Genomic DNA, 27,986 nt, shown 5'->3' on the forward strand with positions numbered 1-27,986 from the left:
TCATGCTATATTCGCAATACCAAGATAGGTTGCACGACCTACTTGAGGTTACTCTTTTGGATTATACCACTACAAGTTCACAATTAATTAAATATTGTGCTATGGAATTTCTATTATTTTTCTATTTTATATTTATTATTTCATCTGTGAATGTTAAATATTTTTTCTGAAATTTATACCGACCCTCCTTAGAGATTTTGCTGATTATGTGATAGAATATAACATAGACTCTTACTATCTCGGGTCGAGGTGGTAAAAACGTCATGTGTTCAATGCTTATCAAAGACTAGCAAAGACCAACATGGGTTGAGTTTCACAAAAAATGTTACACTCCCACAACGTGTGGAATCAATTGAAATTATGATTGGGAGAGGTACATACTAACATTCAGTGTGACACACCTCAGATAGAATTTCCTTCAAATGGTAAAAGTCTATGGAAGGAAAATAAAAACTGGCCAAGAAGGAGCACCAAAATAGGAATGAGATGGAGGGAATTTTGTACCCAGTCACCTTAAATTTGTCAAAGTTAATAATAGTAGCAATTTGGTTCATGTATTAGATTCTGCTTCCAATCCACATCTTCAACTGCCCTATATGTACTGTTTTAAGTTTTCCATTTCAAGTCATTGTATTTTCTATATGGTTCCATTTGTCTTTCATGTTCCAAAATAACAAATATAAACCGGCTATTATTGTGATGCAACAAATGAGTTTATTTTGGTTTTACGAATCTCAACAAACCTTACATATAATAATCATGCGACCATCGCGGCTCCATGCGAATGTAATAGTATTAGTTCTTAAATAAAAATTTTACAAAAAACTCTCAAGAATATATGCAGGGAAACGAATGTAGCCTTTAAAGGTATGCATGCACCCATTTTTGCAAACCTAATGTGCAGACAAACTACCGTTAACTCTGCCTTCATTTTTCAGCAATGTGAACAAAACTATGATTTCCATTAACAATTATCCAGAAAAGTTGATTTAATAGAAATGATCCTGTAATCAAGAATGAAAGTGGTCAAACCCAATATCAATGGGTCACAAATGGCTAACCATGGTGGTATCATAAATGGTCTAGTTGTGGACTCGGTGTCGCTGGCTTGTAGAATGTCCAATGAGCAGATTTCAAAACTTAGGGAGAAAAGGCGTTGGAGCTATAGGTTGAAACATGGTTTCAAGCTCAGGTGAACCAGGTGAAACAGTGCAGTGGGTTAAAAACAAGGGGGTGGTGGTGTTGCATATCTTACGACTACGGCAAGGAAAGAGAGAAAAAAAAAGCAATGTATTGATATACTTGTGAGCTCAATTGATCTAATGACTGTTAATCCTGCTCCACTAATGAACCAACGTGTTAAATTTCATGAACCACCATGGTCCATGGACCATATGTTAAAATTCTACATTTTAGAAGTGACACCTAAAAAAAAAAGAAGTTATAACAAACTATTTCAGATAAAACCACACAGTCCACCTTTGGACCAATTTTTAAAGAGTCTATATCATATGCACCCTATTCGACATATGCCTTAGTTTTTCATTCATTCCGCTCTCATCTCTGCCGTTTTTACTTCGAGTAAGGGGATTTAGCCTATAACCTGAATCCTATGAAGAGGATCCAATTTGCTTGGACTAAGGGGTGAGGCAATATTTGTGCATATTTAGTATCACAATGAATTTTATGTTTGGTATCACGATAGGATACGATGACACCGAAAATTCAAACACGCACTTCATATATACTTCAGTTAATAGCTGTTCAAAAAAAAAATATATACTTCAGTTAATAAAGTTGGGCCAAAAATGGGGTTGTGATGGAAGCTTTTATCATCTAAAAGGATAGGCATTGAATTTCTCCATACCGTTGACATCACCATACACTACTACAGTTTACACGTTAGAGAAGGCTATAACTAGCAACCAAGCCCAATATCCAATACCAATATGACACGTATTTACTATTTGAATGATACCATCCACCACCGAACTAAAACAAACACTAGCTATCATATTCCTTCCCTTTAACTGCTGAGCTAAAAAATTAAAACTGGTTGTTGATTGTGTTAAGACGAATTTGAAAGTTAAAATTAAAAAGAAACAATGTGCATATACCATATACTAGTATAATTTTGGTTGACTTCGAAATCCAAGTTAATTTTTTTGACAAAATGAAATCCAATCCAAGGTAATAATCACTGTTTCTTTCCTTCAAAAAAATAAAATAAAATCACCGTTTCTACAAAGTTCTTCTAACTTAGCTGTATTAATTTGGATAAGGGACGGAGATAGTACTGGTTAACAACCATCACTTTAATATTTGCAAATTCTCCATCTGAAACCACCCACACACCAACTTCAAATGTTTAAATTTTTCAAAATCTAGAACTTGGTGGTGATTAAGCAATTGAAATAAGAAAAAGAAAACCATTCCAACTTGCATTTTTGTGATTGAAAATGTCTTGTTAAATAAGGTGCTACGATAACCATTGCAACTGACCATACAGCTGTTGTTGCAGCTGAGGAATCACGATTAATTGGAAACCATGTGATTGAAACTTAAGTCGAAAAACTTTTCATGACCTGATCAATAAATTAATAGACCAGAAAAAACTCCAATGTAGGCAAAAAGTGCAACCATGCACTAGCTGAAAATAGTCAAAATACTAAAAAATAAATAACCAAGAAGCTATCTTACTACAACATTTACAGTAGATTGCTTCTTTCAAAATGAAAATTCCAATTCTTGGCGACACCGCGACACCAAAAATATATGTAAAACCAATCAGCGCATGGAACAAAATGCCCCAGGCAACAAAATTAATGAAACTATTCATTAGACTGACCGGCTTTAGGTACAACCATCACTTAAGGACCATCTTCTTGGGCTGCAAGAAAAACGAATACCATGTCAATTACAAGAACGTGGCTGCTTAAGAAGTGAGACTAACGCACGCATAAGAATAAACATAGACACACCCAACACATTAAGACTTACTGCTCAAAATAAATCCCTGGAGCAAGCTTTGCCCTCTCTCTGCCTGCTCTGGAGTACCAGATATCTGAATAATCTTCTCTTTCTCATCTGGTCTATCCTCTACAAGCTTTACATTGGCTCCCGATAACTGTTTCCATCAAAATATATCACTTTCTATTAAATTTAAAATACTAATATGATGACATGATTCCAGAATCTAAATACGTGACAAAAATTTGTAGGGAAGTTATTACTTATTAGGGGATTTACTTTTAATTCTAGAAGCTAAAACAAGAAATAATGTACAAGAATGATAAAGATGCAACCATGTAGTGTAGTACAACAATATAAAGAACTCATTAATCATTGAAAAAACAAGTCATGTTATTATTGTTTCAATGTCATATGATAGAGAAGGTAGCAATATAAATCTAACAGTGATATTTTAAGGTTACCACTACTCGATATAAGAATGCCTATTTAACACTATCCAATTCAAATATTGAAGTAGGGAAAAAAGAAAGATCTGATCTCGCACACCTCACTTATTTGTGCAAGCTTGCTTTTGGACTTTGCTAAAAGCCTTGGAACTGCATACTCTGGTATGACAACTTCAAGTATACTCCTTGTGACAAGAGACACAGTCCTAACCACAGACAAAAAAGTGGGGGAAAACCATTAGTGATGGGGAAGAGAATGAGATGTTGGCAAATGGCAAGTCGCTCCAGACTAAATATCAAACATTCTATCATGAAATAAGGTATGAGGAAATTACCGATTTAAACCACTAGGCAAATCATCAGGGCGGTCACTTTCTTTCATCTTTCCCATCTCAGTGCTAGATCCTCCAGATTCCTTTTGAAAAGAAAGAAAGAAAAATTAGTTTTTTCCTTCAAATTGCAAACTTCGACATAAGTAGAGCTTATTTTTTTGGATAAAATATTATAGTAATCAACAAGTTCATATGATGGCTTAATGTATCAACGGCTACAGACACATTGTTTTTTTATGACACTTATTGCTGTGTTGTGTTTAAATCACGCTTTATTCATTAGAAATACGGAAAGAAAATAAACTGCTCAGACTAGACAAGAAATATACACTGAAAACAGCCAATAAATCTCCCAAATGCCATTCACATAAATAACCTAAATAAAGATGGGTAATTTTGAAGATAGACCTGGCAAAAGAGTACCTTGGATGCAAGGGCTACTGCCACACTTTGCATATTCTGATTGGCAGTGGCAGTTTCAGCAACTGCAGCCATACTATTAGAAGAAGATGCCTCCACACTAGATAAGGGGGCGGATGGAGGTACTGTGTCCCTTTGCAAGATATCCCTATACACATAACTTCTTAATCTTGCAGTCACATCGAGAATAACATTCCGGGCTGCTTCTATCTCTCCCACAATCTGTAGAGGCAATAGGGAAGTGATTGAGAAATGAACAAAAGCATAATTTCAATACTAAGTCTTTGGCTCTTTGCCCTCGTCTTGTGGAATGGGGTTTTGGATCCTCTCTATACAATTCATTGGAAATTTTCTAACAACAAAAGCCAGAGGAAACTGTACATTATTTGGTTTGTACAATTAATGACAAGACAATTTGATACATGTGAACTTAGTATGATGCTTTTAAGAATAAGATTTATTCTCGTTATAAAGCTCAACATTTACCATTCATTCATTCAGACTACATTTACCAAATGAATCTAATAGAATACTTCAGCAAGATGAAAGTAAATAACAAACCTGCACCAGTTCATCAGTGTTTGCAATGCAGGGCGGTAGTTCTTCTCTAGGAAGTATTTGAATACTAGCACCAGTCGACCTCTCTATTTCTGATAGTGATGCATTTTTTCCATCTAAGCATTCAATGTCGCTAGAAGGGATAATCAGCCTGGTGGTAATTATACTGTCGCTAAGATCAACAATGTGAGTTTGTATATGTAACAGAGCTTCCTGGGCTGGGAACATCGGATCATTGGGACCCTTAAGTACACAATACACAATAATAAGAGTTAGAACCTTGAGCATACGATCTATATCACATTTATGTGAAAAACATGTCGATATGCATCTAAAAGGGTTTAATATTTAGGCAGGAGTTTTTCCCCCTAGAATTAGAACACTACGACTAATCCTAGCTAGAGACCTTAAACAATTTGCACTCGTTATGCACACTACACTACTGACAGTGGCAGAGAGAACAAGAGAATAAAAGTACCTCTTCTGAAGTAATGATAACCATCTGTTCATCCGAACCACCAACACGATCAGAAATCTTAACATCTACTCCAACTCGATCCTGAAGGAGCTCCAAAATTCCACCTGATTCCCCGACAATACGATCAACCCTATCAACCGGACAGAGTATACGAAAAATAAGGTCCTCGTAGAAGGGCTGTTCATCATGAGCCACAGGAGCAGCCCCCTGATCCATTGAATAACTTAATGAAGCATGGTTATTGTTTCGGGAATTGGTGGAAGCTATCCGTGATCCAAATCCAGAACGCTCCACAGATGATCTCCGGGAACCACTAGACACATGAGGTAAATAATCGTCCTCAGGAGGGAAAAAACGCTCGGGCGAATGTCCACGTCCATGGAAATGACCACCACCACCTCCACCGCGCTCACTGCTACGATCACGATGCTGGCTCTCCCTCAGCCGGGAAGATATGACCAGAAAAGCATTCTTCACATTGTTTATATCACCTGTAACCTGCACACAATTAATAGTCTTCAGTTAAAAAAAAAAAAAAAAAAACACTTTAGATCATTACAATGGCCTCCTTTTTTCGTTATTCCTCATTTGAAGCTCAAATTAATAAGGGTCATTGAAATGTTATTGATGCCTTTATCAAAAATCAGTTATGACTTATGATTATGACTCATTGCGTTATCTCATTCTTTTATAAAAACACAAAAATGAAACGTGAAATTGCCATTAATATCTTCACTTGAGTTGGTTCAGCAATTTTAAGTATATAATAAGTAATGTCCTCAAAAACTCCAATGTCCATAAAAAATCAAGGGTTTTGTTTGAATCATGCATGCACCTGAACAATCTCTTCAGACATGGATACACAGCGAGGTAGATACGAATCCCTTGGAAGAATCCTAATTTGTGTCTTTGTCTCAATTCTCATCTGTTCAATTATTTTCCCACCTTTTCCCAGCAATGACCCAACATGCATTTTCGAAACAACCAACCTACTAGAAACACGCTTCCCACCACCACCACCTCTTCCGCCGCCGTAGTCCTCCTCATCCTCAAACCCCGGATCGTTCTCCAACAGCCTCTCATGAATGAGAAGCAACGCCTCCTGCGCCGGTGAAAACTGCGGCATTCTACCATCCGGATCACGGCGGCGCGTGTCAGAAATCTCGATAATCCTCTCCTCATCTCCAGCCACAGGCTCATGCACGTTAATCCACGCGCCAGTATGCTGCCTAATCGACTTAATAATACTCCCTGACTTCCCAATCACACCACCAGCTCTCAAGTCATGACACAACAAACGGTAACTAGTTGTCACTGTTAACGGCGAGTCCTGCGTCTTATAATGACGACCACCGCCGCCGCCGCCACCAACGCCGCCGCGATGACGGTGAGAGTCTCTATGATGGTGGTGGTGGTGGTTATAACGTGGCCTTGTTCTTGCAACGGTTTCAGAATCATAATCCTGGTCATAGTAGTAACTCCGTTTAGATCTGGACCTTTCCATCACAAAGTTGTTGTTCAAATCAAATCAAATAATCAAAATCGATCAAATCAAAATCAAATTCAATTTCAATTTCAATCCAATCCTTGCAATGTTGTAGTAATGGGAAATTAGTGAAGAGAAGTGAGTGATGATTATGATAAGTTCATTTTCTTCTGCAAAGTACAAACCCTAGATACGAGTTCAGAGTCTTTCTTGAGTTGAGGTGAGGCAGCGATAAAGACCCCAACGTTACTGCTTTATATCTGCGTTTCAGACTTTTCACTTTTTTACTATGTTCACACTTCTATGCTACACTGCAATCACTTCATCCACTTTTTAACCGTTGATTTTTCTCACTATTTTAATCAACGGTTATAGATTTCTTCGATTTTCTAGAAGGAAGTGCATGCGTGACAGTTAACCGAGATAAGAGAGAAATGAAAATTATGTGAGGAAAGAAAGAAGGGTGGGTTTGTAATTTCAGAAAAGTTGAAGGATTATTACACGATGATGATGAGGTTGTGTGTGGTAAGAATTGGTGTATGATGTACTGTATTATTCGCCTTAAAATGTTGTATTTTAAAATTTTATTAATTTTAAATTCATGAGATATCACTGCTACTCAACTCAAACAGTCAAGGTTCAAACTTTGCCAGCTAAGGAGATGGAAACAAATAGTAAATTGGTTTAATATATTTAGACTTTTTACTATATTTTATTTAATCATTTGGTCAAAACAAATTTATTTAACCAAAAACTATTTCTCATCTAAATACTATGGATTTGCTGCTGTAAAACAAGCATATTTACACACAGTAAATTATAGTATTATTTAGTCATTGTACAGAAGAAAAAAAAAAAAAGTAAATTGTGTATTGGTGTTAATTTGAGATCTGGTGAATCAGAACATTATAACTAAATTGATTTTAGATAATATTTGTTGTTGATTTGAATCAGACGATTGAGATTTAAATTTATGTGATGCAATTACTACAGCAAATTTGTTTCCGAATACTACAATGTGAAATATCTTTGAAGTTAGAAAAAAATATTCGATTGGATTTACTGAAAGCTGTTTTTGGTTATAGACCCTTTTACATGTATAGTTTAATATTCGTGCTTCTCTAATTTTGATTACATTGATGAGGGATTGGTAATCGTTGTCAAATTCAATTATGAAATTATCTTTGGCCAATAAATTACCAGCATTATTGTTTGAGCAACATTTCAAATGACTCTTTCAATAATTTAAAAGTCAGAGATCCTTGCAGCCTCGTATCAATGTATGGAACACTTATTTGATCCATTTTATTTTCCCTCTTGATGAAACCAATAACATCCTCAATCGTACCTGTAATTCATTCTAAATATGTATATAAATGCATTAGGGAACGTAAAATATGGTGTATGTGTCTGATAAATAATTAATACAGTCCCTTGGCGACAAATGATGTAAATATGATATCTTTTATATTTCTGAGAAATGGGCTTTCATTTGGAAGCTCATAGTTTCACTTAAATTAAGAAATTTTGACTTTAAAACTTGCAAAGACCGACTCTCAAATCGCGCCAATCTCCATAAGAAAGATATTGTTTTTCCATGTTCTTTTGTGTTTTATAATTATATATAATATTAGAAATAATTGGCGCACTTTCTTCTTTTGTCGTACGAGTATTGGTTGTTGAGAATATATTGTTTTTAGAACCTATAATGGTGCATACCTGAACTCCTTATTCATATACTTAGTTAAACATTTTTAGCATGATTCAATGAAGCATTTGAAGGCATATAAACCAAGTCATTTGAGATTAAAAAAAACTTATTATTACCCATGTCTAATGTCTTCTTCATTGTTGATACTACTTTGAGGGGCAGGATTTAAGCCAACACCTTATCTATGAGTATAATATTGGTCCAACCTTTTTCAAATTAAATGAGCAATAATACATTGACATTGAAATTTGTATTTTGAATGAATTTTAAGTTTTCTTGTTAGGATTGTCGATCTTCTCTTTATGTTATCGGCTATTTAAAGATAATCAACTAGAATTTTACACATTGTTTTATGGTTCAAAGACCTTGACTTTATTTTCATTGTTATAGAATCTAACTATAAATTTATATTATATGATCATGTTGTATAATATGTTATTAAACTTATTATAACTAGGTTAAGGGTAGTCTTGTCATTTTTTGTTTTACTATATATTGTATTTCTATTTCTCGTATTCATAATCATTATCATGATATTCACATTAGTGAAACCTTAGACTCTTTCTCCTTCCTTTATTTTGTTATCGTTAACATGATATCTAGGGTCAGGTTTGATCCTCTTTGAACTACTCGTCGCTATTATGTATTGAGCTCCTAAAAGTTTGGGAATATGTTTGTTTTGTTTTTTATTTTGATGGTTGATTCTATTAAAAAAAATTGAATAGTAGAAACTACTTTTTGGTATCAACAATTAAATGTTACATAGTAGTAAATGATCTCCGAAATTGGATAAAGTTTTTACTGTTATAAATTCCATAGGTAATTGCTCGAAAGAATTTTCATTGCATGAAATGAGAAAATTTGGATCGTTGCAAATAGTAATTGATCATATCAGCTTTTTGGATCTCGTTTTGAAACCCAGTTTAGATTTTTGGTTTCATGTCTCGTTTTGCAACTAGTTTAATGCATTGTTGTATTCTCTTTTGGTGCTTTGATTTCTCTTTTTCGACACACTTTAGTTGCTTTCTGATTATCTCTTACTTTGATATATACTTTGCAATAGTCGATGATAGAAACAATTATATGCAATCTGGTTGTTTTGAACATGAATATTGTTGTTGTGATTCTCCAGCGTTGGTATTATTTCGGTGCAATTTTTTTATTGCAAATGTTGTTGTAGGTATTATTTATGTTTAGGAAATTTGTTTCTTGCAACTTGGATTTGTTATATTGTGGAGTTGGTTTTGTTTTGGCATGCTTCTACTTATATTTACGTGCTTCTCTATTGGTTTATAATTATATTCTGGGACAGTTGTCTAATTAATTTGGTAAAATTTTACAAATAGGTTTTTCGTTGGTTGGTCGCTCTCTTTATTGTGGCATTTTAATATGGTTGAAAATCCTTCTTTTGGTTGTTTTCCCCTGTATTGATTCATCTCTTTGGTTTTTCTCATTCTTTGATTGTTCGTCTCTCTCTTAGTTCATCTCTTTGGTTGTTGCTCCTTCTCTCGTTGCTCTTCTATTTCTTGGTCACTCTCTTTGATTATTGTTCATTCTTTGGTTGAAATTCAATTGGTTGGTTCCACTATTATGATTGATTAATATGATTGTTACTTCACATGAATCCCCTTATTTGGATGCTTTAGAGAACCTGATTTGACATACTCCCCTTAAAGTTTTCTATTTTAGCTTGGTGTTTGCTCCATGACAAGTTGCCAACAAAACTTAATTTATTGAATCGCGGCATGATATCTTTCGAGGATACCTCTTGTATGGCGTGATGTGGGCAGGTTGAAAGTGCCCAACATCTGTTTCTTCATTGCGACACTTACAGATCCCTTTGACAGCAGGTCCGATCTTGGATTGGCGTTTCAGTTGTTGATCATCAAAGTCTTTGTGTTCACTTTCTCCATTTCACTCACTGCTTAGGTGGCTTGAGGGCTCGTCGATCATTCCTCCAGTTACTTTGACATTAACAAACTATTTAATAATTCTCACACTTCCATTAGAGAGCTTATGGATAAAGTTAAATTTCATGCTTATTGGTGGTTGAAGGCTAATAATGCCACTTTTGTGAATAATTGTCAGCAATGGTGGTTGAACCCGTTGTCTTGTTTGGGTATCGGCTAACCAGTGTTTTTTTTTAATTATTTGATAGACATATTGTATTTTGAGCGACCTTTTTAGTACGTCTTGTGCTAAAGAAACGATTGTGTTGATACCATTTTTGCTTCTTAAAAAAAAGAAAGCATGATTGTTTAATAAAACAAATTAACGAAGACAAAGATATTAAAATTATTTCAATCAAAGGATCGGTCTTGCAAAACAATTATACAATAAAGAATTATCGTCGATGTTATAGTGTTAAGTTTGACACAATATGGTGACAATTGTTTTGTCCCTAGTAGTTATAGGGTATTGGTAAACAATAAACAATTAAAACGTCTGATATTGTTTTGATTAATAGAATAGACAAAAACCATTTTAAAACTATTATGATTATTCGTTCAAGAATCGTGGGATGAAAATGATTATTTGTAGAAAAAAAACTATTTATCCAAATATTATATAGAAAATTCCTTTATAAGTTTTTGAGATAAGGCGAACCAAAGTTCAGTAAACACCAGCTATGGCTCTCCGCGTAAACCCATTTACTCTCTCTTCGACTTTACCTGTAATGTTCATATCTTTCTTTTCAAATCTTTATATTTTTCCAAACTGTTACTTCAAAATCAAATAATTTTCTTGCAGAAGATAGAATTAAGAGCTGGAAATTCACGTAGCCCGAGCCTGAGTGTTAACTCGCAGGTATAAATATAATAACTTCGAAAGTTGTTGAATTTTTTGTTTGCATCATGAAACTGAACTTGTTCATGCATTTGTTCTGCAAGATGGTAATCCAAATGCGAAAGGAAAGTGGTGGACGAAGAATATGGAGGCGAAGGAAAATGGTATCTTCTGCATCCATCTTTCTTGTCTCACAATGTTTTTCTTTTTATGCTTGCCTCTTACCTGTTTGTATAAATTTCCCAAATAATAATCGTAAAATAAAATGAATGACATTAACATGAATTTCATCTATTAATATAGAATATGCATTGAAAAGATTGTGTTGTCAAACTTTCTCAGTAGTTAGTAGTGGCTAAATTGTAACAAATTTTTAATTTTAATTAAATAAGGGTTAGGAAGAATTTATGTTGAGTAAATGTGTTTGTAGTTCTCTTGGGACATTAGGCTCAATACAAAGAGGCGCTGAATGTTTTCCCCCGTTTGCTCATTTTCCGGAAAGGAAAGGTTTTAAACTTATAATTCTAATATTCTAAAGTTGGAAAGTTAGGGGACTAGAGGTTAAAGAGTTTGTCGTGGATGGATTTATTGGATTGCATGTTACGGAAGTGAGCTGGAATTGTGAAACAGAATTAGCGATCTGGATTATAGATTTGTGGTGTTCCAAATTAACAGCTATAACACTTGTGATGTGATGATGCAAGGGATTATTGGAAGGTATGTTATAGATTTTTACTGTTACAAGTAAATAAACATGCTACGACATTTGCGATGTGAATTGCAATGTGTTGCTGCAAGGACGAACATAGGAAACAAAAAAAAAAAACAAGTAGTGTTTGAGCTGTACGTGTATTCTTTACAAAATAAAAGTATTACAAGAGTCTCTAGTGATGTGATTCATTAAGGAACACGATAAGGGAAAAGGTAGCGTGACAGGGAATGAGGAGGAGAAGAGCCAAGAGAGGATATATAAAAGGATCACATTTTGTACTTTTCACATCATTTATATTTACATTTGCACCCTGTTGTTTTGCATGATATCACCACCTTGCTTCATTCTCTCGCGGATTCTTTGCCATGCATGTGACCTTTATGTTGTTGTAGTTGCTGTTGGAGTATCAAGTGCCAGAGGATCCATATACCCAATGTCTAAATGTTTTGGGTTAAAATGTGGTGTTCAAGTCAGTTATGTAGTTGCTCTTAGTCTAGTGTGATCATTCCTCGGACCCCCTAATGACCCAACTGTTGTTGCTACCGAGGTGTTTGTCGATATGAACATAATGATTTGCAAAAAATGCTTTCATGTGGTAAAGATAAACCAAATTAAATTTGATTTGTGTCTTTGCTTCTTTCTATCATGGTTGCACATATCCGTCCCAATATCTGGTATATGTCTCACTCAACAGATACTCATTTTCTGTTGAATTTTGATGCCATAGTGAAGTGGTATGCACATCAAGATGCTTTTATTTCTTCATTTCTAACTATTTTGATTGAATGAATGCATAATGGTTATGCTGGTGTACATGATTCATGCTATTGACACAGGTTTTCACGAGTATCAGGCCCGATGAACTTGAATATTTAAGCAGAAACTCATTTTGCTGCAGATAAAAAAGGATGATTCTCTGCCCTACAAAATGGAGCGCATTCCTTTTCTCGAGGAGCAGGTGAGGAAGATAAAGGATGAGGGAAAACTCTTGCAATTGGACATAGAGAGGTTATTGTTATCAGAAGATAATAAGTATGATTTTGTGAATGAGATAGCAGCTGAGGCCAACGCTTATGTTGAGAGCAACATGGATGAGTATGGAGGTGAGAAGAAAGCCATTCTTCATGTTTTGAGTAATCGAGTGAATGATGCCGGATTTTACCGTCCAGAGGCGTATGCCGAGTCTGATCCCTTCAAACCTGGGCCTCATTATTTGAAAGAGTTTTATACATAACTTTAGATGACAATTGTTAAGCTGAGATGTTACATCACGGATAGTAATTTATTTTTTTGTCTCACTTAGCACAATTGATGTCTTCATGTCTGTCTAAATTAGCCGCTGTTGTTTGTATGCATGCAAATCAAAGTCATCGAGAGCACGTGGAAATCTAATTCCGTATCTTGTGTAGTGGGAAAACTATTACTTACTATTCTCAATTACTCATAGCATTTATCCCCTCATTTAATAGCCCCTTCTGATTTGATATTTTTCTCACTTAAGAAATGAAATGAAAAATGATAGTACTACATGTTAACTGCTGTGATACATAGTAATATATATTAACTGTCATAATTATATTAATGTGTGTGTGTATATATTATATATCCATTTCCCTGTAGTGTAGACGCAGCAATGATTTGAATTATCTATTCACTGAGCTTAAGAACCAAAAGTCATGTTTTGCGCCACTTAAATGTTTTTTTAGATAGTTTAGTTTTGGATTCAAAAGAAAGCTAGCTTGTTGTCTCCAGTATCAGCCAAACTATATCTGATCGAACCTCAACCATTCATAGTGTTGAAAAGCAGATATTATACTTTGACCGCTAAAGGGTACCATGGGTTAGTCGGCATCCACAATAGAGTTCCTTACATATTACAGCTCAACAATTCATTAGCCCTTTCAAAAAAAAAAAAATTTCATTAGTAACATGACCCATTTACTTATATTTATACTCCCTCCATACCTTAATTATAAGAAAAAATTATTCCTAAATATAAGATTTTTTTTACCAATTTTTAGATGCATTCGTTATATTTTTCCAATATATCCTTTGTTAATACTATCGATATATCTTAAAATATAAAAAGTTAATATAGAAAATATCTTAAAGATGGCTATTCTTGGCGAACGGGGTCCTGATCTTCGTCATTTTGGTTCACCAACTGGAGCACTCTTGGCATCCTTGGGTCTCTTGCTCCTTACATTGATATCCATGATTTGCAGCTCACCATTAAAGATGTTCTCTCTGCTAATGACCCGCACACAAATATTCTCTATACCAACCTATCTTCTGAGGCTTCTGAACACATAAACCGCATTCATATGAATTTTAATGATATTATTGAAAATGTTGTCATCCGGAGCAATAAAAAAATGGTACCTATTCTCCGAAAAGTGGCTACATTTGGCTCCTTTAGAATACCGATTCAGCTGGTCAAAATCCGTCTTTATACACTTGGTCTTGGATTTGGAAGCTCCAGCTGCCCGAAAAGTATAAATTCTTGTTTTGGCTGACTTGCCATGATGATGTACTAACTTTATCTCTGTTGAATCATATGAATTTAGCTCCTTTTGCTACTTGCCCCCGCTGCGGTCTTCATAACGAGACCTTTCTCCATTGTGTTCGTGACCGTACTTTCTCCACTTTGTTATGGCACCACTTAGGTTTCACTAATTCTGAATTTTTCTCTTCTATGGATGCTTACGAATAGCTTAGAAGGGGAGCTAAGGGTTCCCAGGCTAACACTTTTCCTGCTGGAGTTTGGTGGTCTTGGCAGCATCAGAATCTTATGTGTTTGGGTGGTGAAACTTGGTCTTTACAACGTCTGACTTGTAACATAAAAAATTCTATTGAGAGTAGGGATGGCAATTGGACCCAGGCCCGATGGGTACCCGCAAAAAATACCCACAATGGGTAGGGTAAAACCCCGCTTTCGTGGGTATGGGCACGGATCCGGGTAATACCCACAGATTTTAATGGGTACGGGCACGGGTAAGGGTACTATACTGCCCAGCCCCGCAACCCCGCATGTACATATTTATATAATATCATAAATAATTCATTTGTTTTTGGTGTATAATTAATTAATTTATTTAACTATTTAAGGATAAACCTAAACCTAAACCACAAAAACTATTTAATACAATAACAACTCCATCCTGTCGATGTACAATTTTTTAGGGATATTTTGGATTTTTTTATTTGACTAAATATTACGATTCGTACGATTTGATGAGTTAATTTAAAAAAAAAATTGACCATAGTTTTATTTCAATTGTGATGTTTTTATTGTCTTTTTATAGTTAAAGTGCAAGTAATGGGGGCGGATATGGGCATTTAGGTACCCATAGGGTATGGGGAATGATACTAAAGTTGTTGCCCACGAGGGTACGAACACGGGTATGGGTATTTTTTGCAAATGCGGGTATGGGAAAGGGCACCGTAGTACCCTACCCATAGGGTACCCATTGTCATCCCTAATTGAGAGCATTGTAATCAGCTTTTCTCCTTCTGCTTCTGCTGTTACGACTGACAGGTACATCAGATGGAACAATAATAATTTTACAGGTGTTATTCTTAATGTGGATGGTAGCTGCCATGGTACTCCCGTTAGAACCGGGTTTGGTGGGCTCTTGCGTAATGACACAGGTTTCTTCCTTGCGGGCTTCTCTGGTTTTATTCCAGGTTCAGATGACATCCTGCTAGGTGAGCTTTCTGCTATCTATCACGGGCTGGTCATGGCTAAAGATTTGGGTTATGTAGAAATTGCTTGCTACTATGATTCTCTTACTTACATCAACCTTATTAATGGTCCCATTGAGAGATATCATATCTATGCTTTCTCATCCAAGACATAAAACGAATGCTTCAACAAACCAACGTAACCCTGCTGGTCTTGTTAATCTTCTAAGTAACGATGCAGCTGACACTTTGTTCCTTAGGAAGTAGATAGTGTGTTTTTTTTTCTTTTATGTTTTGTTTTTCCTATCCTTTATCATCGTAACAAAAATAGTTAAAGACATTCAAACAAATTTATTATTTCAACGACTTCTTTTACCTTCGTGATTTTTGTTAGAAGGTCACAAAATGACAAGGGAGTATGTTTTAAAAATTAAATTGTATTGAGAGTGACATTTAAAACCAAAATTTAAGGTTAATAAATAAAGGTAAGAGAGAATCTCATATTCTCATCTCACCACATCCCACCGAGAGAATCCAATCCGTTAAAATCAGTTAGAGGCTTGTATTAATCTGTTATCTCTCTCTCTCTCTCTCTCTCTCTCTCTCACCTTCTTCAGTATCTGAACTGAGAAGCAGTGAGAAAGAACCCTTCATATTTAGCTTCAAACTTGAAAGCTTTAGGTGATGGCGTTATCAACACCACATATACAAAGATTCCTCTTAACTAAGCTCCATAAACACTCCACCTCTTCCAAATACATAAACACAAACACAAACAAAAACAGATTCATCAGAAGAAGAAACCGTTGCTGTTCTGCCATAGCCATTGATGCACCTTCATCATTGACAGACTCTCCTCCTATTAGATGGGGATCAGTATCTTTGCAGGGTCCACGTGATGAAATGGAAGATGATATTATTCTTAGGCCAAATAGTCTCCAAGGTTTCTCTTTCGCGGCCGTGTTTGATGGCCATGGAGGGTTTGCTTCTGTCCAGTTCCTCAGGTCTTAGCTATATTCAATTTTCCTTTCTCATGTTTGTTAGCTTAATTAATTAATTATGTGTGTTTGGGGCGAGCTTTTGATCAAAATAGCCTTGTATTTATTTTGTAAATTTGATTTGATTTGATTATAATCGAGTTTGAAGTGAAGTTAGTGATCTTTCGATGTTTCTTTATTATGAAAGCCGGTGTAATTTGTTTGGATAAGCAACTTAGTTAAATGCTTATAACATAGGTGCTTATCATTTAAGTGCTTATGTATAAGCTACCATGTACCACTTATGAAAATAAGCTGAAAACAGCTCATGGACATGTCATAAGATGTTTCCATAAGCTTTCCCAAACAATCTCACTAGTGTTCATTTCACTAGATATACTCAGATAAGCCAATCCAAACATGTTCTAAAGCTTAGTGTAAATTTTGAACCAAACACATTTGAAATTCTCTACCATAAGAGCAAATGCACACTATAATTATTTGCATAATCTAAATTGTTGATTTTCTGTGCCAAATGCCAACTACAGGGATGAGTTATACAAGGAGTGTCTTGAAGCTCTACAAGGTGGGTTACTATTGCTTGAGAAAGATTTCAAAGCTGTTGAAGAAGCATTAAAGCAGGCATTTGTTAAAGCTGACATGAGGTTGTTAAAATGGTAAGCCAGTTAATACATAAAACGTGTCTAATTCAATAGTTTCCAAATGATTCTAGATTTGTTATGATTACATTGAAGGTTTAGACTTTAGACAGTATTTTGTTTTTAAAGGCTTGAAATGAAAGGGGAGGAGGAGGATGAATCAGGTGCTACAGCAACTGCCATATTCCTAGGAAATAATAAGCTGCTAATTTCACATATTGGTGACTCATCTGTGGTATGTATTATAATCCATCCTTATTGTGCCTCTCATAAAACATGCACAATGTTCATAGTAGAAAGAATATTCTTTCTACCATGAATGTGTCACAAAACCAATTTTGTATTCTTAGGTAGTAATGTATCGAAGGTGTGTCGTATCCAAATGACATTTGTGTCTTTAGTTGGTAAGAAGTATTGAAAATGTTTCTCAGAAGTATCTATTAATTTTTTTTTGAAGAGAATTAAAAGTATTGCTGTATACTACTTACTTAGTTACATATCGGGAAGTATCAGACATGTATCGATATTGGATAGCGTCGGACCCCGATACTTTTCCATTTTTTGAAGTATCTACAACTCATAAATCATACATTTGACTAGGGCTACTTTTTTATATTTAATCAATTTTATGATATTTATCATTCAACTAGAATATCTAGGGGATTGAATGTCATCAAAATCACATGATTAATCAATTTTATTCATGTAGGTTTTATGCAGATCTGGAAAACCAGAATTGCTAACTAGTCCTCACCGTCCATATGGGAGCAACAAGGCCTCTCTTCAAGAAATCAAAAGAATCAGAGAAGCAGGTGGATGGGTGTGTTTTCCTTGTTCCTTCATTTTTTATATGCTCTTTGAGTTTGGTCAATTTTTTTGGTTTTAAAGAGTCTAGGAGCAAAAATCACACTTACAAAGTGTGGAGAAGAGGGTTATTGGCGATTCGAATCCACGCCCCAACACATCAAATGTCTCCGCAACCTTTTACCGTCTAAGCTGACTTTCGGGACTCTGGTCATATTTCTATATAATGAAAATAAAATTCTGGTTCGAAAATTATGAGTTGTGACAACTTAGGATGTGGATAATTAATCTGATGTTTTATGGGGCATATAGCTATTTTCCATTTCCTAGTTTTACCAAGTGTTGTGGTTTGATTGTTTGAGAACATGAAATATATTGTTTCCAATAAGGTTCCAATCAGTTACCACTGTCAAAAAGACATCAATTTATGGTCTCCCTTTAGCCTGTCAGGTGATAGGAAATTAATTGGTCATTTTGAATAATTTGTTTAGGTAAACTTGATAAGTGCAAAAGCACCTATCCAATATTATTAAAAAAGAGATGAAAAGAAATAACAAAAACAGTTGAGGGGACTAGACCAAACTCAAACAAAAGCAAAAAGAAACAAAAGAAAAAACAAATAGTTTCGTACACGATACCTATCTCTAAAAACACAATCCTAATAAAATAGGACAGTTCGGACAGATAACTCCCAAAACAAAATCATGAAATCAAAGCTAATATCCAACTACAAATTAGGTGCTCATTTTGAATTTCATTGATATTTAGGAGCTCATATTCTCACTTAGTTTATAGTATAAGCTTCAAACTACACTTTATTGAAGGTCATTCTTTTAATTGGGTTGGCAGTCTCTTTTGTTTTCATAGTTTTTATTTAATTTACCTTGATGGTGCAATTTTGGACCATTTTTGAAATGAACGTTGTCGCCGTTCTATATAATGAAAGCACGGTGCATGGCTGATGATTACTCAAATGTGTACTGCCTTTTCTTTAGATTACCAACGGTAGGATTTGCGGAGATATTGCTGTATCCCGTGCATTTGGGGACATGCGATTCAAAACAAAGAAGATCGAGTACATTCCTTAATCTCTAAATCATTCCTTCTAGTATAAAGGAATTTATTTATTCTAAATTGTTAATATCTTCTACTCCTGTTAAAATGCTTCCTAAGTGTTATCTACCTTTTGCGTGTGAAAAGGATGCTACAAAAAGGAGCTCAGGAAGGAAGATGGACAGAAAAGTTCATTTCCCGGTAGGTAATCTTATGTATGTCTTATAACAAACGCATTAAAATTGCGTGTTGTATTATATTAAAATTGAGCTTTTAACTAATTTAAGTTTTAATCTAATCATTTCTTTTGACCAGTGTACAGTTCAAAGATGACTTGGTTGTTGCACGCCCTGATATTTATCAAGTAACTCTTGGCTCAGATGCAGAATTTATAGTGTTAGCATCCGATGGCTTATGGGATTACATGAGCAGGTTTATTTTTTGATCCCCAAAATCATTTCTGCTACCCTTCTTTTTTTGGTTCCGCAGAGAATTACCTTCACAATCTTGCTATCCTTGCAGCTCAGACGCAGTTTCTTTTGTGAGGGATCAACTACGAAAACATGGAAACACACAGGTATGCCAAAAACTTTATATTTGAGGCATTTTGATTCATATTGATAAACCATCGAAGCAGCCGCAATAATATTCTGCTTGTTCATATTTCAGCTAGCTTGTGAATCCCTTGCACAAGTCGTTTTGGTAAGTTATAATAAATTATGTAGCAGTTATTATCATGAACTTGTACAGTTTTAGTAATCCATTATGATACACTCTGCAGGACCAACGTACACAGGATAATGTCAGCATTATAATTGCCGATCTAGGGTATGTATTTTGTCATGTATATATGACTTTGGACATCAGCAATTACGTTCTATAATTGGCTACCGCTATGCCTTTGTGAAAAGAAAAAAAAAACTGTGATTAGCATTTAATAAAACTCATATTCTGGTCATGGAAGTTCTTTCTAGATACTATCATATCACTAGAGCATTAATGTGGTCCAAAGGTTTAGGATTTAAACAAATATGAAAAACTAGAACATGTTGCACAGAAGTGCTCTGGTCGTTATATACACATGTATAGAAAACATATATTTTGTAAATAATTTTTTTTATTTTTATATTAATTACCATGCGTTTTATATTGAGTGCTTGCAGGAAGACAGACTGGAAGAGTGTACCACTGCAGCAACAAAATGTCACATTTGAGCTAGTCCAAGCCCTAGCCACCGTTGGAATTGTGTCTATTGGAATCTGGTTTTCATCACAGCTTTCTTTATAGATCAATAACATACTAGTCATGTAAATAACCAGATGCATACTTCTTTACTTCCTGCCTGTATAATATTTAGTGTACATGTCACACATCTTAGTAGAATCTACTTGGTTTAGAAAATATCCTGATATTTTCTTTTAAATGTTTTGACAATTTATTTACAATATATAAATAAGCTGATTCAAATACTGATTTTGACTTTAAAGGATCCTACTATGTTGTTACCATCAAATGCCATATTAGCATTTACTCATGACCAAAACTCTACTTTATACCTTCTGCCTTAATTTTCGATTTGTTTTTATTTGAGCTGCATGATAAAATTTGGCTTTTCTAGACGATTTTATTGCCGAAGCCTTCTATTTCTTTTTGATGAAATAAAGTTTAAGTGAGTTGAGTCTCGAGAGGTGTAGCTTTTAAGAAAACTTTGAGAGGTGAAAGTAACTCTCAGAGATTTGTTGTATTTAAGACTTTTTAACTGGATCCCCATTCAATCAAAAGGTTGTTCTAATTTCACTAACTTGGATGATCCTCTCATATGAAAAATTAGGCAAGCAGGGCAGATTAGTTTCGAACATAATTGTTGTATTTGATACCAAAATTAAGGAATATAAAAGTCTGATGATCATGAATCCATAACACACGAAAAAAATGCCCCATCTGTTTGAAATTATTAATTATTCTATTCAAGTTCTTTATGAAAAGATGTGTCAGCCGCATGAATTGGAAAGTCAAGTTTAACTTTCTTTGATGTTGATATTTGTCAACTGAATAATGTGTCTTTCTACTTATGGGGACGTTATATCATCGTTAGAAAAAGTACAGTGTGAACTGCATTACAAACTGCATCCAAAAAGCAGAGTCTACGTGACTAATTTGATTATCCAATCTAAAAAACAAATTAATTGTCATTAATTTCATTATCCAATCTATATTTTCAACTAGATTACACAGATTTTGGATTTGGATCTTTTCCAATTTGCTTCCCGCATCGCATTTTTTGATGATGATAATAATAGTAAGAAGAAACGTATACTAATGAATTTCGTTTCATATTTTAATGGTACATTATCTGATTTTGTAACATTCCAGTTCATAATATTTAAATATGAAAATCAATAGCTAAATTCGAGAGAATGCAAATAGGAGGATAGTATCCAAATGAAAACTGTAAAACAAAAAATTGACCAAATTTATCTTATCCCAAGTCTCAAAAAAAACAATATCACCAAACCATAATAAGGTATACAGGACACATGGCAAAATGCCCTTGCAAACCAAAATTCACAAACTTTTATGAACACAAAGTAAAGATATCAAGTACAGACTAAACCCAGACGAATGCCTTCCAACAAGAGAAACAGCAATCCACCATCAAAATATACGACCAGTTTCTGTACCAATCCACTGGAATAGCCGATATGCGCAATTCAAAACAAAGAAATAAAGAAGGTTTGATGATTTCATGAATGGAAAATGAATTTGACCTCCAAAATCGACTGACATCAAAACAGAAATGCATAATAATCCAAGGAGGAAATAACCTTTCCCATCCTGGGTCAACAATCACAAATGACTCCAAGAATAGAATAACAGTTATGTGTAGAAAAAGTGAGCTGGTGAAAAAAATGACTTTGAGCATGTGATTGAAAGTCAGAAAGGAAGAGAATAAACTCCGACCTTGGCTCTGAGAATATCTAGAAACAAATAACTTGGGTGGTGATGATGAAAGCCAGTTCAACCCTGGGAGTTCGTCTATTCCAATAACCCACAACCAGATCAGGAACCATTTTTAGCATAGAACGGGCTTATCTTAACTTCAAACTCAGCATCCAAGCTTCACTAGGGGTAGAGTAGTTTCTCAGTCATGCATCAGTTACCTCCCCACAGTGGCTCAAGCATTCAACTTACACTCCTCACGAAGAGTAAACCCACATTTGTAACCGCGTCACCAACTTCTTACTGGACTTAATGATGCTCATGCAAAAGTCAGTAACACATTGGACATGATGCATGAGTTAGCGACAACTTGAAGACCCTCCAACAGATACCTTCCGTTGTCTGACCATGGAGACAATTTGACACATGCAACCCCACGACACACCCAAATGCATGCAAGTAGTTTATGACAAAGGATATGCCAACTGAGATGAACCTCAAACAGATAGATACCTTCTGTTGTCTGACCATGGAGACAATTTGACACATGCAACCCCACAACACACCCAAATGGATGCAATTATGACACATTATATGCTAACTGAGATGAACCTCAAACAGATATAACGCGATTGATAGCCAACTTGGCCCATTCAGCAGATTCTTTAATCAAACGATCGTCTGTGGTCAAACATTCATTTAAAAATTCCTTGCTTGACAAAGACTGTTGAATTAAAGAACCAACAGTGCTTTCAAGTGTATCAGTTAGATCTCCAAGGACTCCAATAGCTGTTTTCATAACAACATCATCCCTGCAGTAAGAAAAGTCAATGAAGTCACTAAAACAATTAATATATAACAAAGAAAAAATAAATTGGAAAATTAACTCTTTTGCTTTCTCACATGTCTTTTTCCATGTATATGCTATCCAAGAACTGCAGGATGTGGGGTGCATCAGGAATCAAGAGCTGAGTTTTAGATTAATTCTTAAACCCTTGGAAGATCCCAGAATATGCCTCTAATATCCCATTTCTCAAAGAGTTGATGTAATCGATCATTTCCAAATCAAAGCCTGATGTCTGGGCGGCTATCTCTGCAGCAATTTGTAGTGTGTTCATGGAATACATTAAGTACTTATCGAAGTTGTCTCCTATAGCTAGTGCAATATCACCAATGCATGAAAACAAGGGGGGCTTCACAGAACGGTGCAAGTTATCACTTGACAAATTTGTGAGAAGTTGTGTCATAATCCCATCACAGTAAGGCAATATTTTATCCTCCAATGCCCTGCATATGTCGCCTACTACACCAACAGTTACGGCACAAACTTGGTACTCCTCAAAATTCTGAAGGTCAATCTCAAGAAACTTGTAAAATTCCGGCAGGTATTTAGCAAAATCAGGGCCTATCGAATAGGCAAGGGCTCCAATAGCTAGCATGGCCTCCTCATGGGCAGTGGAATTTCTACAAGCAAAGACCCTGATGAATAGTCCCATTATCTGATCAGCATACTGCAAGAAAACATGTTTGGTAGGTTCTGAAGACCCTAGCTTTTGAATAATTGCAGTCAAGCACCCACAAAGAAGGCCTATAAGTTCACTCTGTTTATCTCTTTCATCAGATGAAATATTTTGTACTTCAAGACATTTGTGCAGCTCCATCATGATGACAGAAACTAGTTGTAATACCAAAGGAGCTGTTTCATCTGTTGAACACCGTACTACTTCGTTCAATGTTTCATATGCTGAAGCTCTTAACCTTGATTCAGTAGCATCCTCTCTGAGGGTAACAGTGAGAAGGGCTTGAACAATGTCCTTGAAAAAGGGGGTTATAGGAGATGTTAGTCCCACATCCTCATAACCCTGTGCTAGAAAATACAGAGCTCCACAGGCTTTCTCAGCAACATTAGGGACATCCTTCATGCTCTGAAGGAGAATTGTAATGGTTTGTTGGGCATTTTCCCCATTAATGATAGTTGTGCCAACAATTGAACTGTGAAGAAATTCAAACATTCGTCCCAAAGTCCAAGCAGTGGTGGCTCTAACATGATTGCTTGGATCCTTCACTAGAGCATTGAGCATAAATGGTAGAGCATGATTAATGAGAGGTGCTAATTTGTCTGGGGAAGGCCCCTCCAAGATAGAGCCAAATGCATTGGTGGCTGCCTCCCTCTGTCTCCAATCTGGTTTGGTAATATTCTCCTCAATGAATGGAATTACTAGTGGCACAATATCGTCTCTGCTAGTAAGAGCAACTAAACCAAGGCATGTACTTCCCGCCATTGCAATATTCCATGTATCTTCATCCAGATCTTGATCTTCTTCTTGTTTAAGTAATGTTTCCAACAGCATAGGGATGAGTGCAGGAAGGGCTTGCTTAATGAAGTAAAAACAATGCATATCAGAGTCCCCACTGGTATCCCCCGCATGATTTTCCAAGATATCAGTCTCCTCATCACAAATTGTACTCCAGAATTCAATGGCTTGGAGAGCAACAGGCTCCTGATCGCTCTTAACAGCATTTGATGTGAGGTTATATATAACCTGGATGTGCGGTTCCAATTTTACATAATACATAGCAGCAATTGAGACCAAGCATTCAAAAGCTGCCTGCCGTATTTTCACTTCAGGAGACATAGCTGTCTCACACACAACTTTCATGATACATTCACACTCCTCTTTATTGCTAAAATTAGCATGGGCAAAGCCAAGAGCATTATATAATGATCCAGTAGCAGCAAGTCTGACATCATTACTTTCAGATGAGTTCATACCTTGAACTACAGCAGTAAGAATTTTATCTACTTGGTCTTTATCAACAACCTCGTGAGAGACTTCCTCACACAAATACCCCAAAGTTTCCAAAGTTGCTTGCTTGACATGAGCAGGTACTTGGTGAATATTTGATAATAGTGATCCTATCAGCTCAGGCCACTGTTTATGAGGAAGCTCAATTCCAGCAATTTTAGCAACAACTTGAGTTGCGGTAGACCGAGCATCAAGTACAAGAGAGGAGAGTGTTTGCAGCAAGCATGCCTTAACCTGGGCCTTTGCTGCAGTGTCCAATGACAACCATCTCTGAACCAATTTCCGCTTTCTATTTTCATCCTTGGCGTCCAATGCATTTTTAAGCATCAAACCTGCCAACTTTCGACTATCAACTGGTTTATCTTCACTTGCTAACTCTCCAGAAAGAGAGACCAAGAAACCAGGAAGGTTTTGCTCCTGAAATTGCTGCAGATTTTCTTCAGCATGCTTACGTACAGTCCCATCAAGGGATTGAGCATTCAAAAGTGCCCGAGTAACTTCCATTGCTATGCTATACCTAATGGCACAAAACAATCAGCTTAACATTCCACTTTAAAGTAAGATATTGAGTCTATTGAAGAGGCAATTATTTTATTGGTAAATAATTATCCAGATTTAGGGATTAACCCATTGGCCAGAAAATTGAGAGAAACATAGCAATATATAAAGATGGCTACCATGTAACAATATACTAGGATTTGATTTATATACACCGGCGGCGTAAACAAATTTTACACTATCAAGAAATCATAATCGTCAGATCATTAAAAACATTTGAATTTTATCCTAACTAATTCTAAAGTGACATATATGGATGACTGCAATGAGCCGACAGTGTATGAAAATTAAACTCATGATAAATTAAGCAGAAAAATGAAACGAAAATACAACTACGAAACGAACCAGGAAAAAGACGAATGGCAAATATTATATACAAATTAAAATTGAATTTCTCAAAGTATAACATACAAGATATGTTATTTAATGGCAGATAGTTCATATGTGTCAAAGATTAATATGAGTTTTTCCCTATTGATAACACCTATTAACAATAAATTAGAAAACCAAGCAAATTTGTAGTTAAGCGAATGCAGGATACGGAATTAGAATACATACTTGACTGTATGATCTGTGTGTTAATCACGGTTTTCTACTGCGAATGCAGAAGACAACATCCAAACGAGGGAATTCGCTTTCTTTTCAGTTTCAACAAACAAAATTATTTATTTTGAGTACATAAACTATTTCTATTCCTAGGTCAGTAGGTTGCTTTCTCTCCCTATTTTGTTTAACACCTATTGTTTACTTCACTGATTCAAAGCAAAAGCTTTGAAAATATCAACATAAATGGAACCAATCTTTATCTTGCAATCTACACTGTCGTCACGCATACAAACGTCACGAATACAAAGTTAGTCTCTCCCACTTGTTTTATACATAATTAACCTAAAATAATCTACTACTAAATTCAAAGTTAGCTTAATGTTCTGGAACTTGTTATAGGAACGATACAGATTTTTTTTCCCTTTCTTTTTCACATCGCACAAATTTAACATCGAAGTGAATGAATAGAATCATCAATCAAACTCAATACAGAAACCAATTCAAATAGATCATAATGGAAACAAAGAATAAAACTAACGTAATGAAGCACCGTTGAATGAAAAACTAAACCGCATAGTTAAAATTTCATGATGAAAATAGAAACAGCAGAAAAGTAAAACTTGACGTGAAAGAACTAAGACAGAAAGAGTATATCGGAATATCGACGGTACCTGAAATTAGGATTGAAATTGTAGAAGAGATCGCAACGAGGGAAGTGAGCGAGTGAGAAGAAGAGAGAGTGGCACAACTGTAACACCGGTTAAAATCGCAAGCTTTGCGTTCGAGTTAAAAGAAAACAACTAGTAACAGTAGTAAATAAATAGTAATCTTATATCGGTTATGGTTGGAAATAAGTTGGGCCGAAAAGATCCGATTTGGTCAATAAGTTCAAGACCTAGCCCATTAGTTAATCTAAGTAGTTAAAAAAAAGGCCAATAATAGTAAATAAACAGTAATCTTATACCGATTAGGGTGTAACGGTTCGGTTTGGATCGGTTTTTAGTCAAAAAAATATATGAACCAATGAAATCTTCATCGGTTCGGATTGGTTCGGTTTTTTTTCTGTTTTTTAAAAAATAAACCGAATCAAACTAGTCGGTTTGGTTCGGTTTGGATCGGTTCGCGATTGATCGGTTTGTTTGAAAATACAATAAAAAAAATTCATATTTTCACAAATTTGTGTTTCATGTATACAACATACTCAAATATTTCATAGAACTTTGTTTTCCATATTCTCTATTTTTCAAACTACTTTTTATAACTAATATGAAAAAACTAACAAGAGATGGACGATCTCGACGGCGGTGAGGAACGATGAGTTAGGGGTGACCGACGACAAGTGTTCTTTTTTTGCAGAAACGAATTAGAGTGTGTGTGATGAGATAAAATGATGATGAGAGAAAGTGAATAAATTAAGGAGTATTTTAGATTGGACTTCAATTTTGAGCTTAATCATAAGTGTGTGCGAGGAGGGATAATATTACTAAAATGGGGAATCATATTAGCATCGGTTCGGTTCATCGGTTTATTGGATCTCAAAATAAAAATCTGAGAACCGAACCAAACTAGATCGGTTTAGGTTGGTTCGATTTGGTTTTGAACCAAACCAAACAAGGTCGGATATTTTCTCGGTTTGGATTTTCGGTTTCATCGGCTTTGTCCGAACCACTTACACCCCTAGATTAGGGTTGGAAATGGGTTGGGCTGAAAATATTTGATTTGGTCAAAAAGTTCAAGACCTAGCCCGTCGGTTAATCTAAGTAAAGATGAACATTTGTTTGTGTTAACCTCGGGTTATGGGTTCTCCTAATTCGAGGCTTGACCCATAAATAATTCAATTATTTAATAGACTAACGAGATAATAAAACAAAAAATTACTCAGTATATTATGTGATTGTATAATTATTTTATACATGTATCCAATAATTTGTTGGCATATCAATTAATGATTTCATAACACATCATTGTATGTATGTATAAAATAAATGTATATTGTTAGAGCATACTAATTAAACTCATAAAAAATGAGATTAAAATCTATTTAGATATTTTACA

The 27,986-nt window shown here is 35.3% G+C and overlaps 4 protein-coding genes and 1 pseudogene across 6 annotated transcripts; 3 read left to right on the forward strand and 2 right to left on the reverse strand.

Annotated features, from left to right (window-relative positions):
- Positions 1-2,623: 2,623 nt before the first annotated feature.
- On the reverse strand, positions 2,624-6,920 carry RCF3 (RNA-binding KH domain-containing protein). Of its 2 annotated transcripts, none has more exons than XM_085755131.1 (8): positions 6,043-6,920; positions 5,208-5,705; positions 4,733-4,972; positions 4,175-4,393; positions 3,755-3,834; positions 3,520-3,625; positions 3,001-3,127; positions 2,624-2,890 (listed from the first exon to the last, which is right to left on the reverse strand). In XM_085755131.1, exons 1-8 carry the CDS (start codon positions 6,709-6,711, stop codon positions 2,871-2,873), a joined length of 1,959 nt encoding a protein of 652 aa, XP_085611257.1. In that variant the 5' UTR covers positions 6,712-6,920; the 3' UTR covers positions 2,624-2,870. The 2 variants fall into 2 exon arrangements, with proteins under 2 accessions (XP_085611257.1, XP_085611255.1); XM_085755129.1 differs by having other exon boundaries at positions 4,160-4,393.
- Positions 6,921-11,002: 4,082 nt separating this feature from the next.
- Positions 11,003-13,364, forward strand: PTAC7 (plastid transcriptionally active7). Its single transcript, XM_085755132.1, has 4 exons — positions 11,003-11,078; positions 11,156-11,212; positions 11,296-11,355; positions 12,802-13,364. The coding sequence occupies exons 1-4, from the start codon at positions 11,034-11,036 to the stop codon at positions 13,135-13,137; spliced, it is 498 nt and encodes a 165-aa protein (XP_085611258.1). The 5' UTR covers positions 11,003-11,033; the 3' UTR covers positions 13,138-13,364.
- A 1,895-nt stretch (positions 13,365-15,259) lies between these two features.
- On the forward strand, positions 15,260-15,763 carry LOC146941364 (uncharacterized). The gene has a single exon (XM_085749946.1). The coding sequence runs from the start codon at positions 15,260-15,262 to the stop codon at positions 15,761-15,763; it is 504 nt and encodes a 167-aa protein (XP_085606072.1).
- A 427-nt stretch (positions 15,764-16,190) lies between these two features.
- Positions 16,191-20,549, forward strand: TAP38 (thylakoid-associated phosphatase 38). Its single transcript, XM_085755133.1, has 11 exons — positions 16,191-16,591; positions 17,113-17,241; positions 17,353-17,458; positions 17,933-18,043; positions 19,023-19,102; positions 19,228-19,281; positions 19,396-19,512; positions 19,603-19,657; positions 19,750-19,782; positions 19,862-19,908; positions 20,244-20,549. The coding sequence occupies exons 1-11, from the start codon at positions 16,272-16,274 to the stop codon at positions 20,365-20,367; spliced, it is 1,176 nt and encodes a 391-aa protein (XP_085611259.1). The 5' UTR covers positions 16,191-16,271; the 3' UTR covers positions 20,368-20,549.
- A 913-nt stretch (positions 20,550-21,462) lies between these two features.
- Positions 21,463-26,736, reverse strand: LOC146941366 (importin subunit beta-1 pseudogene; annotated as a pseudogene). Its single transcript, XR_015032348.1, has 3 exons — positions 26,603-26,736; positions 22,924-25,344; positions 21,463-22,832 (listed from the first exon to the last, which is right to left on the reverse strand). The product of XR_015032348.1 is annotated as an importin subunit beta-1 pseudogene (transcript).
- Between the last annotated feature and the right edge of the window lie 1,250 nt (positions 26,737-27,986).

This window comes from Medicago sativa, chromosome 3 (assembly GCF_051527215.1).
Source record: "Medicago sativa cultivar Bolivia chromosome 3, Bolivia_mono, whole genome shotgun sequence".
Lineage (NCBI taxonomy): Eukaryota > Viridiplantae > Streptophyta > Magnoliopsida > Fabales > Fabaceae > Medicago > Medicago sativa.